A 13,485-nucleotide genomic window follows, 5' to 3' on the forward strand; every position below is an offset into this window, starting at 1 on the left:
ACAAATGTAACCGAGAACTCCACAGTACTCCTAATGGTGACTATATATAGATGTGGATTCTCTTTATTTTTTTTTATTTATTTCGTATTTGTGTAAAAACTTCAAAACATAAATTTCACCCACTTTCGAATGCATGTTTTTTCTCCAATTCTGGTAATGTCCCAACTCAATTATTCATCAAAATGTTGAATAATTTCAGGTTTTTGACATATTTCCCATACAGGCGAGTCGTGTTTGTGTCATACTGGAAGAACTGGTCAGTCTGGGAACGTTTCCATGGTGATTCTGTTTAGAAAACACCTTGAAACAAACAGCTCACCCTTTCCCGTTTTCCAATTTTATTCACCTTTGTCAAAAACAATTTTACAAAGAAACATTTCACCTTAAAGTCAGACACAAATTTCTGATTTTGAAAATATTGAGGAAACATCCATAGAAAGAGCAGCAACATAAAAAAGAGAAAGTTAACGGTAAAAAAACGAGAGCCCTTTAAATGAAACGCAACCTAAACAGGCTGAACAAACTTATAAAAACTTTCATCCTACAGTTTCTGATCAACCGCTGCAAATGTATAACTTTGACACAAACATCAAGAAGTTAAATAAAACTGATGGAGTCATGTGTTTTTTTTTTTTTTAATTAATCATTTTTAAGATGGCAGAAAAAGAAAGATGGGCCGCAAAAAAAAAAAAAACTACCTAGAAATACGAAAAAAAATGTTTAAAGACCAAACCCGTTCTATTTGGTTTCTACAGCATCAATTTGAAATCAGCAGAAAAAATACTTTCCAGATCTTATTCTAATCTTGAAACTAAAATATATTGTACTTTATGTAATATCCACCATTAGCTTAGCTTAGCATGTTTAACAGCTAGCTACTGAGAATGACAATTACTTATCTGTCTTTTTGTTTGCAAAAATAACCTCAGTTTTCTTTCTTGAATACTTGGAATATGTGTCACATGTGTGATAGAAAGATATGCGTTTTTTTCTATATTGTGAGCTAGCTAGTTATCAAGCTAGCTGTTTTGCAAGTCACCGGTCAAGAAAATTTTAAATTTAAGATTAAGTTTCCAGTTTCTAACATAATGAGTTGACGTAGAAATGCGTATTAAGCTCCTTTTTTACTTTGAATTAATAATATATGTCATTAAAAACAAACGGTACTTTGGGAAACATTTGCTAGTGCATTTAGCTTACATTAGGTTAGCTAATCTAACTCGGCTAAACCAAACGCAGAAAACTTAATCCGGCTCAGAAAGTGTATTTGTGTGACCAGAAATATTAAAAAAATGAATAAAGAAAAGTGGAACAAATGTCACAAGTAAGACTGAAAGGCAAACTTTTTCTACATTCACAGAAAACCAAACCAGCATTTACTTATTTTGGCTAACGTTAGCCTGTTAGCTCCTAAGAAGAGGGTTAAAATCTTTTAAGCTAAAGCAAGAGTAAGTCAGAAATATTTAAGTTTCTGGTTTCTAAGATAAAATGCAAGCAAAGCTAATTTTTTCTCCCAAAATTAATGCACCACATCTGAAACAAATAGCATTTTGTGCCGTTATCTTACAATAGCTTAGCTTGGCCAAGCTAGTCAAGGTAATTGCTGAAAAACGGTATGTCTTTAAACAAATCATTCGTGTGATAACATAAAACTTGATTTGTCTTTTTTTAACACTTGGTATTACTGTGTTGTATCTGGATTTTCTTTTTCTATATTTAGACCGACATAAACTAACAACTTCCTGTTTATTTTAGCTAAATGTAGCCAATCACCAAGGCTTAAATCTGTTCCAAGAGCAAAATGTTTACGTTTCAATACAAAATCCGTAAAGAAATACATGTAAAAACACAGAATCTGTAAATGTGTTGCAAAAAAAATTGATTTAAATTTAATTTCCAGTTAATTAAATTTTTAGGAGTTAAATGATGTAAAAATCACTTTAAAACATGCATGAAAAACAAAGATCTAGTGCTAGAACGTGTATGATGGTACTATGTGTCTGTAAGCTCTTTTTTCTGGAGTATTAAACCATGAAGTTGGCAGCCAGGAGAGAAAACATGGCGACAGCTGCCAGGCTGAGGGCGGAGGCGCCGGGCAGGCCGGGCGCCACGTTGCACAGGTTGGTGCTGCAGCAGGTTTTGGTCATTTTGTAGATGGTGGTGTTGGAGGTGCCGGGTAATTTCACGTCGTCCGTCTTGTTGCATTTTGCCACTTCGAGGCAGCCCTTCATTTTGAGTTTCACATCACCTGTAGAAGAAACACAATTTAGGATTGACTATCAACCAGTAAATCCATTTTCAACCCGTTTCAATGAAAGTAGTTCAACTTGGGGCTTTTTTGGAAATTTAAGTCGCGTTTAAAGTCATTTTAGTTGTTAAAAAGTATTTGGGATTTTTTTTTTTTGTGTCGTGCTGACGGCGAGAGCGGACATTTTCTACATATACATTTCCCCCCAATGGTTTTTTCAAGATAAATTAATTTCCTGATTGTTTTCTCAAAATAACGAGTTGATTTCCTGATGGTTTGAGTTAAGATTCTGACTTTTGTACGAGTTCATTACCTGATTTTTATGGTTTCCTCAAGATAATGAGTTAATTTCCACTGGCTTTCTTAAAATAACCAGTTAATTTCTGGTTGGTTTTCTCAGAATAACGAGTTAATCGATCAGAAGATGGTAGTTGTTAACAGCCGATTCCCTCCTCCTGCACGTCGTCGTGCTGCACAAAGACATGCATGAAGCAGCCATGCAGGTAAAATCTTGTTTTGCTTGTGCGCATTCCCTTCAGTGGCAATATAATTATATTGACCTAAATTATATATTATCTGAAAATGTTGTTTTCTCATATAGACACTTAAAGAAATATGATATACTTTCAGTTGCATAACATTTATTCATGTTACACAAGATTTGCATGATGTTGATTCTATTTTAGTGATTTGTTTCAGTGTTTTTAAGTCAGCAGTACAACTTAATCATGTTTTTTTGTGTGTTGGTATTTATGGGACATTTATTAAGTGCTGTAAGACGCACTGATGTCATAAGGGTTATCTGTGTTCATTGCTGATAAGCTAAGAGAAACCTATAGAGATAAAAACTCAGTGATTGTAAATTTAAAACCATCACCGGAGACATAATGGCAAGAGAAAATGACATCAGTTTCTAAAATCTTGACATCATTGTTTAGTGGTTTTGAAGGTTTTTGTGCCAGGAAACAAAGTGAGGACGACTGGCAGGAAAACGAATCAGAGAATTTATGGTAACCAGAATCCAAGTTGACATCCTGGTTCAGGTTTATATATGTAATAAAAGTAATAATAATATAAAATACCTGCTGGTATTTTGTGAATGAACTGTTAGTTTTTAAATTGTAACCATATTTCACACCTTCACATTTCTATTTTCCTCATTCTTACTTAGACAAAACCACTTTATATCCATGTGGTTGATAAACAAATATATTTAAACTCCATTTATAATTGACCTAAATTATATATTATCTGAAAATGTTGTTTTCTCATATAGACACTTAAAGAAATACGATATACTTTCAGTTGCATAACATTTATTCATGTTACACAAGATTTGCATGATGTTGATTCTATTTTAATGATTTGATTCAGTGTTTTTAAGTCAGCAGTACAACTTAATCATGTTTTTTTGTGTGTTGGTATTTATGGGACATTTTTTAAGTGCTGTAAGACGCACTGATGTCATAAGGGTTATCTGTGTTTATTGCTGATAAGCTAAGAGAAACCTATAGAGATAAAAAGTCAGTAGAAACAAGCAGAAAGCTGCTCAGCAGTAATAAGAGGAGTTTGATTTAGGGCTGAAATTATTAATAGCAAAAAAATCAAGTCACATTTACAACAACCTCAGCTGATCAAAGTGCTTCACTATATCACCGGTAGATAAATAATGAAACAAAAAACAAAGTTTATTGAAAATTATAATAAAGATAATTATGAATTTGGCTGAAAATACAAAAAAATATGAATAAAACCCAAGACACTTAATTTCAGCTGCAGCATTTTCCCTAAAATCAAGTTCTACTTTCCCTTCTTTTTTTTCTTGCTAGCTTGCTAGCTAGCAAGGCTATATTAGCAGCTAGTTCTTTGCGCTTCTTTTTAGCGGAAAAATAAGTCAAACTTTTCCTTGACAAAAGTCCCACAAAAAAATAAAACTGAGTAATCCTACCACAACAAAATTTAAGACTTGTGATTATCGTATCTAAGGCCAACTTACATTTTTTAATGAATTTAAGACATTTTAAGGCCTTTATTTTACATAAATAAATTTAAGACTCCCTGAAGACAGAGGGTTGAAGAGTTAATGTAAACCCAAAATCATTGCTGAGCATAAAGAACCAAAATGGCTGCCTCATATTTGGGGAGAGGGAAACATGATGACTTCTGGGAAAATATCCTGTGAATCTTTTCTGAAAGTGCACTTCCTGTTACATTTGAGAGGAATCCACCTCTGAGATTAAACGGGATTAAGGCTTTGCCCTGTAAAAACACTAAATCTTACCGAGTATTTCTGGTCTAGTTTCTAGTGAAAACATCTTACTACACAATTCCACTAGATCCACTAGAAGATAAATTAACTTAAAACAAGAAATTTTCCTCATGTTTCTAGTAAAATAATCTGCCAGTGAAACTAGATCTTGGTTGCTAGGCGACGGGCTGGGCAAGCTGCCGTTGCTAGGTAACAGCGCCAGTGGAACTAGCACTTTATCAATATTAAGGAATTATTTACTTAAAACAAGTCAGGATATCTTGTTCAAAAGCTACTTTTGAGTTAGTTTTGTCTTATTTCTTATTTTTCGTTGATTTCTTATTTTTAGTAAAACACAAAGGTTTGTTTTGAGCAAATAATTCCTTAATATTTATGAAAAAAATATTCTTTCCATTGGCAGATTATTTCACTTATAACAAGATATTTTTCCCATATTACAAGTTAATTTATCTCCCAATGCAGCCAGTACTTTTTCATCAAGATCAAGGAATTATTCACTTAAAACTAGTCTATTTCTTGCCGAAAAGTGTATACCAAGATATTTGCACTAGAAACCAGACCAAAGTTACTCGATAAGATTTTGTGTTTTCTTGCAGTGTGGAGTGTCTTTGACAAAGTCTGGGTTTAAATCCAGCCGAGATGCTCTTACTGTTGGAAAATCCACCAACATGGCTGACTGAAAATGTTCCAAATTCCTCCACAGCAATAAAAGCGACTCGGTGCCAGCAGCTGCTGCTGCAGCCACAGTTACCCAACCAGTTACTGGGTATGGAGAGGAGCCGGTGGGGCTAATACCTGGAAACCACACTAACACCATGTTCTGTTGATAAACATTTCTTCAAAAAACAAATTAGTCATCCAGCGGTTCAGGAATGTGGCTGTGAATGTCTTGGAGATTATCTCTTGGCGAGACGTTTTTGATGAGTGACTCACCCGATCCCCCTTCGCCGCTGAAGCAGTGCTCCCCGGTGCCACACGTGGTTTTTGAGGTCAAGCAGAGGTTCCACAGGCCGATGCTACATTTGTAGCACTCGAGGTTTTGACCTGTTAGGTTTGAGGAATCAAGGGTTCGGGGAAAGAGACAGAAAGGAGGAGAAAAAATGTTTACTTGTAAATAGACGAGCAGCAGATTGTACAGTGAGTTACTGACAGCAGAGGGGAACCGCACGTTTGGATCAGAGCAGGAAACCACAGAGCCGTTTAAAAAACAAAATGGAGGAAGAGCAGAAACCATTTCAGTCTTTTAAAAGGCGACTAAAGTATGACACGATAACAAACCTGTCACAATGAACACGGACATTATTTGAAACAAAACTTAAAAATTATTGGCAACAATATGAACATGCTTTGATTTAAACCAGGGTGTCCAAAGTGCGGTCCGGGGGCCATTTGTGGCCCTCTGGATCATTTTTTTGTGGCCTTCCAACCACAGTTCTAGAGGAATGGACAATTTTTAACATTTCTTTTAGATTGACAAATTTTACTGACAAATAAAATAATCTTAAAATTACACACACACAAAAATTGGTATAGCACAAGTTTCTTATTCATTGGCCAGGTTTTAGTATTATAGGGTCACAAAACATCCAGTAACTTAATTGACCCCAACATTCCTGAACCTTTTTATTTTTTGCATCTAAAACAAAATATTACATTTGTTTCACTAAAATCTTTATTAAAATAATAAATATGACAAATTTTTAATTTTTTTTTTAAATGAAAACAGTTTGGACACTACTGATCGATCTAAACCTAATTTAATTGTAGCTCTGGTTGTTTAGGATCATTCTGCTGGTGATGAACCTCCACAACCCCACAGCATGATGCTGCCACCACCATGCTACACATAGCATAATGAATATACTCCAGAAAGTTCACAGTTGGCCTTTAATGACCTTCTTCACCTTCATAACATTCTCTAGCTTTAAATGGCGCCGTCGCTTTCTCCATGTCTCTCTTCCTCCTCGTTGTTAAGTTTGATTCTTGCTCTCTTATCTGCACGCTCACTTACAATCGTAGCACATAAGGCTGGCAGATAGTGTTGGATAAAGTGATCATGAGAGGCTGCAGAGGGAGGAACAGATTAAAAACAATTATGTGTTCACTTGCTGTCATCGTTAAGATGTCTGAGTGAAGCCCTGCGCTGAACGGTGACGGATTCTCTGCATCCAAAATGAGTTTGTGCTGCACCCGGCATCATTGGGTATTAAACCTTTTTATTTCTTTATGTCTTAAGTTTAAATGACAAATAAATCTCAGGGTTTGGTCTCACCGTTAAAAAGATCTTACAGACTAAAACACGACATCATAAAGTTTTATGTTCACTAATTTTCTTGAACAGAACCATGAGACCGATGGAGAACTGGACTTATATACAGGTTAAATAAATAACAAAGAAAGTCTCTGCTTACAGATTGGGTGACCAGCTCTGATGGAAGCTAGCCAGCCACCTAGCTAACTGTCGAGGTAGCTAGAAAAGGCACATCTAGCTAGTTAGCTATCTATGTACCTACATAGACAGCTAGACGACTTCTGATGGGAGCTAGCTGACCAGCTGGATAGCTAGCTAACTCTCTAGATGGTGTGGAGAATTAAAAAATTTAATCAAGTACATTCATGCTCTGAGTGAGTTTTGTATATTTTGAGTATCAAATATAAAGCTTCATATTGCTACACTGTGTTAAACCCTTTAGAAACTTGTATCCACATTATAGTTTGAAATGTTTCAGCTCAGGTTAAGATGAATAACCCTGTTTACACCAGTTGGATAAAGAGAACAGGATGCAGCAGGCCAGAATGTTCTAGCAGCAGAATAAAAGGTGAAACATCTAAGAAAGCACAACTCCTTAAATGGTTAGCAGCCAAGAGTGGAGAGCTTCATGCAGGAGAGGATTTGTATAGTTTGTGTGTATGCGGACGGTTCGCCACATCTCTGGGTGCGAGGATGAGAGGTAAAAGTATGAGGTCCTCGCACTCAGACACGACCTCCTGCAGGGACGTATGGCTGGTCGTGTTTGTGGGTGAGTTGTGTCTCCATTGGGCCAAATGCATGGATTTAATAAATGTCTTGTGGAATGATTTTATATTCTGGTTTGTGGTTCAGTTTTTGTGTCTTGCCTGAAACCGGGTAGAGAGACATGTTGTTGAAGCGATGGTCGTTTCTGTCCCTCAACAATGGATAGAAATGGCACAACTAGCTAGCTATGTGACTTCTGATGGGAGTTAGCTAGATAATTAACTATCTGGCTAATTGTGCATTTTCTGGCTAACTACTTAAATAGCTAGATTGTTAGTAAACTGCATAGCCAACTATCTAGATAGTTGAGACTTCCTAGTGCTTTTTCTGGATATCTAGATATCCATCTAGCTAGATAACTAGGGAGCTAGACAGGCGGTGTTTTGTTCTTTTGTGTCGTTGAGTCACTGGGTGTTTAGCAGAAGGATTGCATTGCTTCACATTCTGGTTTTTCTTCATTCCTCAGGAGTTTCATCCTCCTGGTAGCCGGAGGCCAAAAGGTACATCAGGGTCAGGATGATCTCTCTCGAAACTGAAGCCTCTGTAACCCAACTGTGTCATGGAGATGCTTCTTGCTATTTAAGTTTTACTTTTGGACACGGTTTACTACATGAACCTGACATAAAAACCGCTCTTACCCCAGATCTGTAATTAAATTCCCAGAGGCCAAGAAACGGAGGATAGGACTAGAGACGTTTTAGGACTTTAAGGTTTCTTTAAAAACAAATGATGGCATTAAAAGGAAGATATGTTGGCATGTAAAAGATTTAAAAACACACTGATGAGCTCAAGATAAAACTCGGTTTGGGACTTCCCAAGATAAAACATTTCCGTGTTGGATTTGTTACAAATTTAGAAGCAGGAAGCAGCGAGACAAGGCAGCTGTAAATACAACTCTAAAGAGCATAAATAAATAAAACCACTGAAGCAAAGAAGCTCTTACCACCACAATAGATGGAGGAAAACTTTTTATTTAGCAAGTAATTCATCCTGATCCAAGTTCTAATTGATGTTGGATTAAAATAAATGATTATCTGCTGTTTCTTTGGAGAAAAATCCAGATTTTACTCATTTAGTTTCTCTTCCACTGACAAGCAGCCCAGTGCATGTCTGGATGTTAACATGGATACATTTCAAGTGTTAAAAGATGAAATTGTTGCTGTTTTTACAACAAAAGGGTCTTTATCAGCTAAAAAGTAATAAAATTACAATTGGTTTAATTCCTCTGAGGTCAAACTTTATTTTTAAGTTAATCTTTAGCAGAAGTTACTTTAGAAAATGATTGAGCTTTGGTGCTTCAAACGTGTAGTTTTCAATTCCCGGTCATTTACTGCACGTCTTGCCTTCCTTCTTCCTGTTCAGCTGCTGGTGAGCGACAGAAACCTTAAAAAAACTGGATTTAACTGGTCTGTCAGGAAGGCATACGGAGAATGCAGCTTTTCTGGCTGCCAACTTTTCACAGTCAGTGACTTTATGTTACAGAAGTGAAACAATAAACCTGATTTCATCTCACATCTAGATGTCTGCGTCCAAAATATGCAGATTTAGGGACAAACACACCACTTTGTGTTGCTAAAAGGTTAAACCAGGGGTGTCCAAAGTGCGGCGCATGGGCCAACTGTGGCCATTTGATTCATTCTGTGAGGTCCGATCAAAATCTGGTCCTCTGAAATTTTCCATGGACAGTTTTTCCATCTTCTTAAACGGTGAACATTAAGTAAAACACCAGTTTTTATTTAATGTTGATGCATTAAATAAAACAATTGGACACATTAATCCATTATATTTGACTAAATACAGCAAAAATTGTTGATTCACATTTTGGGAAACATTTTATAGACTTTAAAAAGTGGAGGACAACAAGGCCAAATAATGGTAAATGTGTTATTTATCGCTGTGCAGTCAAAAAATATTTAAAAATTAGATTTTTGAGTTTTAATTTTGGGGGGAAAAAAAGAGTACTGAACACTTTCAATTTGTGGATTTTGACAAAGTTTGGACATCCCTGGGTTAAATTTTTGTGACTGCAAAATCACAAAAATCCTCAACTGTAAATATGAATAAAACAAAGTTTTTCTGTAATGTTGCTTTAAATACAAAACATATTTTACCAGCTGGTGAACCAGAAAACAATAGAAACTGAACCATAGCTACATTTGTTTTTAATTTAGGATTTGTCTCTGCCGCCATGTTGAGCCGCTTGTTGCCATGTTTGGCACACGGTGTGCGTGACTAAACACCAACAATGAAACAGCATGTTTTAGTGGAACCAGTCGGCCCAGTTATCATCCCGGCATCTTGTGACTGGTGGAAAGTACGTCATTAAAAAGAGTTACACACTGTTCCTTCCTTTGTGACCCGTTCTGATTTATGAGTCAGAGATACAAGCGTTCAAATAGAGCACTACTTACACTTTCAACCTCAAGCATAATTGTTTTTCTTTGGTTTATTCACAAATATTAACATTTCACTGTATTTCTACAAGTTTTTATTAAAATATCCCAAGATCAAGTTTCAGAGTTCCACATTTATTTGGCTAAAATGATTTAGCTAAATAAACACAAAGCGAAAAATACAAAATCTTACCAAATATTTTTAGTGCAAAGATCTTAGCACACTTTAAATAAGACAAAGTGACTTGAAAGCAACTTTTAAGCAAGAATAAAAAAATAATTCCTTAATATTGATGGAAAAATACAAGATCCACTGGCAGATAAATAAATTTATAACAAGACATTTCCCCATGTTTCTAGTGAAATAATCTGCCAGTGGAATAGAACTGGGTTGCTAGGTGACGGTTTGAGCTTGGCTGGTGTTGCTAGGTAACGGCGCCAGTGGAACTAGCACTTTTATTGGCCTAAAATAAAGCTCTTGTTGCTGATAATATATCTTGTTGAAAAGTTACTTTTAAGTAAACTAGACTAAAAGTACTTGGCAAGTTTTGTGTTTTTGCAGTGCGTGTCAAAGTTCAGTGGGTCACCCAGAAGTTTCAACACGACGTGAAATAATCTGCCACTGGATCTAAGACTTTTTCATCAATACAAAAATATATTGAGGCCTGCAGTGTAAATGTAACCAGATTAATCCGTCATCAAGTTATGAATTAAACGCAACTCTGAACAGGAAGGATTTGAGATTTATTTAAAGAAATCGGTGTTTCGGCTGTTTCTGGATTAGTTTATTCCAGATTTGTGTTGCATTGAAGCTGTTCTTTAATGTGCTTTGGTGCCAAGCCGTTTAGTGATTTATGAACTAAAATGTATTCCCTGAGCAACAGACTGTAGATCAGGAAGTTTAAACAAACCCGTCAGAACCGGTCCGACTTCATACCAGTCAAGACGAAGCGGTGAAACACTTTCAGTGCCACTTTCACAAGTACATTTTGTGACGATCGCAGAGTTCTGGACAAAAGAAGCAGAAATGTTTTATCTGAACGCAGTCATAATGGACGACTGAAGCAATGGCTGATGGGAAATGTTGAGATTAAAATATGGACAAAATAAACCAAATCGGTCACAATCTGTCCTGATTTTATTTATTTTTACTTAATCCTGGTGAAGTGTTGAACTGTACTTGAAATACTGACTTTAAACTCCTAAAATGTTAAACTTTGATTATGAGAACAAATTTATAGTTATCATTTCCTAACAATAGACCTTTAAACAACCTTTGATTATTGGAAACTGTTAACTAAAATATTTATTTTTGGTATTTTTGTGGTGAAATGCGACACAGGGAACTACTTTTGAAGAAAACTATAAATAAGCTGCAAAAGGAGTTAAACCTGGTCCCGTATGAAGGATAAATAAGTGCTGCACTTCTTAGAAACGTTTGCTGAGGCCTTCAAGGAAAACATGAAGTCCGGTCCAACTTCATACTTTTGTCATGAGACAAAAAGGCGTTTTTTTTAGTGCCACCGTCGCTTAAAAAATACATTTTGTGAAGAATGTAGCCGTTTAAGCTTTGGGGCAAAAATGTGACAATATTTGCATGATTTTGTAAATTATGATAATTTAATGCAAAGTTGGCATTTTTAATGGACTTTCATTGGAACTTCTAGAGCAACTTTGCTTTAAAAGTGTCTTTATTTACCGAATAAATACACTTTTATTTATTCTTCATGACATCAGTCTTAAACATTCATAATGACTTCTTCATATTCATGACAGATGTCATGTCATGAGAGTAAAACCAGAGTCACACATCCTTTGGTTTATTTTAGGTTAAACAAACAGAAATGATTCATTAATTAATCAAATTTCCAATCCATCACAGGACAAAAGGCTATGAACACATTCATTCATAAGAACATTTAGAAACTAATCAGTCACAGAAAATTTGTGAAAAAAATCAAATCAATTGAAATACAAGTAGAACTATTGATCAGAAAACCTGATTCCTCACATGCAAAATGTAAAGATCAATACTTTGATCATTTTTCTTTTACATTTTCTGAAGTTGGCAGATGTTTTCCTTCAAAAAATACTGTAAATTCTGTTGTAGTACTCGTTTTACATCATCTCACTGCAAAAACACAAAATCTGACCAAGTATTTTGGTCTGGTTTTGACTTTTAAATGTCTTAATACATTTAAAATAAGACAAAACTAACTTACAAGTAGCTTTTCCACAACAAATGGGAGCTTTTTAAAGTAAATAACTACTTACTATTGTTTTAAAAAAAATACCTGATCCACTGGCAGATAAATTAACTTAAAACAAAACATTTTCCTCATGTTTTTAGTTAAATAATCTGCCAGTGGAACTAGAACTCGGTTGCTAGGTGACGGGCTGGGCTTGGCTGGCGTTGCTAGGTAACGGCGTCAATGGAGCTAGCACTTTTTCACCAATGTTAAGGGATTATTTACTTAAAACAAGCTGCTATATCTTGCTGAAAAGTTATTTTTTGTCTTATTTCAGGTTTACTAAGATACTTGGTAAGTTTTGTGTTTTTGCAGATTATTTTTCTATAAATGTCTTGTTATAATTTAAATAATCCACCAGTTGAATTAGTAATTTTTAATCAATATTAAGTAGTTATTTAATTAAAACAAGCTCCTACATGTTATTTAAAAGTTACTTGTCAGTTAATTGTGTCTTTTTTCAAGTGTACTTATGTATTTACACTTAAATTAGATTTTGTGTTTTTGCAGTGCTGTTTATGCCTCTAATTTTGAGCAACAAATGCTTTTGTTACCGTTGTTGGTATTTCCACAGCAGTGCATGTCATCTATCAGATCTTTAAAGCAAATAAACATGTGCTTATGAAGTAAACTAAAACTAATTAAGTTGCTTTGTATTTCCTGATGGTTAATTAAAGTACTTTATAGTTAAAGTATCTGCATATGAAAGCTGAAGTACACCCATGTTTTTGTAAAGGATGGTTATTCATCGCTCGCTGCGCCGGTTTTGGCTGCACCCAGGCTTTTGTTGCTCCTTGTAATGCGCGCTTTAAACATAGATTTTGAGTCTAAATAAGTAACAAGTGGAGCTTAAATTAAGGATTTTTAAAAATAAAAATCTGAAAAGTGTGGCGAGTCAATATTTTTGTTTAATCACCTTCATAGGAGGAAGTGTCACATTTAGAAACAGGAAGTCGTCTTTGTATAATATCTCAAATTGGATGGGAGGCAGATGAACATCAAATTTCAAGTTGAATATAACAGAAAAAAATTGGACTTTGACTAGGCCATGTATCTAAACCATTCCATTGTGTCTGAGTTTTTGTTTTTCTTTCCTTTTAGCTTCCCGTCTCTGCTAAAGGAAAGGATCCCACAGCATGATGCTGCCACCATGTTTGTATTTTCAGTTCTCACCTAACCCAAGTATTTTGGACAACTTATTTTATCTTTCTGCTGCTGATTATTTCTGCAGTGTGTAAATAATATCCGTTTGTTCGCCTGAGCTGCAAAGTTTCAACGTTTTGTCGTTTCTCTTTTCTCCGTTTAGGTAG

General features: G+C 35.3%; 1 protein-coding gene across 1 annotated transcript in view; it reads right to left on the reverse strand.

Moving 5' to 3' along the window:
* Nucleotides 1-321: 321 nt before the first annotated feature.
* LOC103154557 (lymphocyte antigen 6 complex locus protein G6d-like) overlaps nt 322-13,485 on the reverse strand; it is a 28,134-nt gene continuing 14,970 nt past the window's right edge. Inside the window, exons 2-3 of the mRNA XM_007575885.2 lie at nt 5,451-5,561; nt 322-2,248 (exon numbers count right to left, since the gene is read on the reverse strand). Of these exons, the coding sequence (XP_007575947.1) occupies nt 2,025-2,248; nt 5,451-5,561 (335 nt within the window). The 3' untranslated portion in view covers nt 322-2,024. The remainder of the gene's footprint in view (nt 2,249-5,450; nt 5,562-13,485) is intronic.

Source organism: Poecilia formosa, unplaced genomic scaffold (assembly GCF_000485575.1).
Source record: "Poecilia formosa unplaced genomic scaffold, Poecilia_formosa-5.1.2 Scaffold391, whole genome shotgun sequence".
In the NCBI taxonomy this organism is placed as follows: domain Eukaryota; kingdom Metazoa; phylum Chordata; class Actinopteri; order Cyprinodontiformes; family Poeciliidae; genus Poecilia; species Poecilia formosa.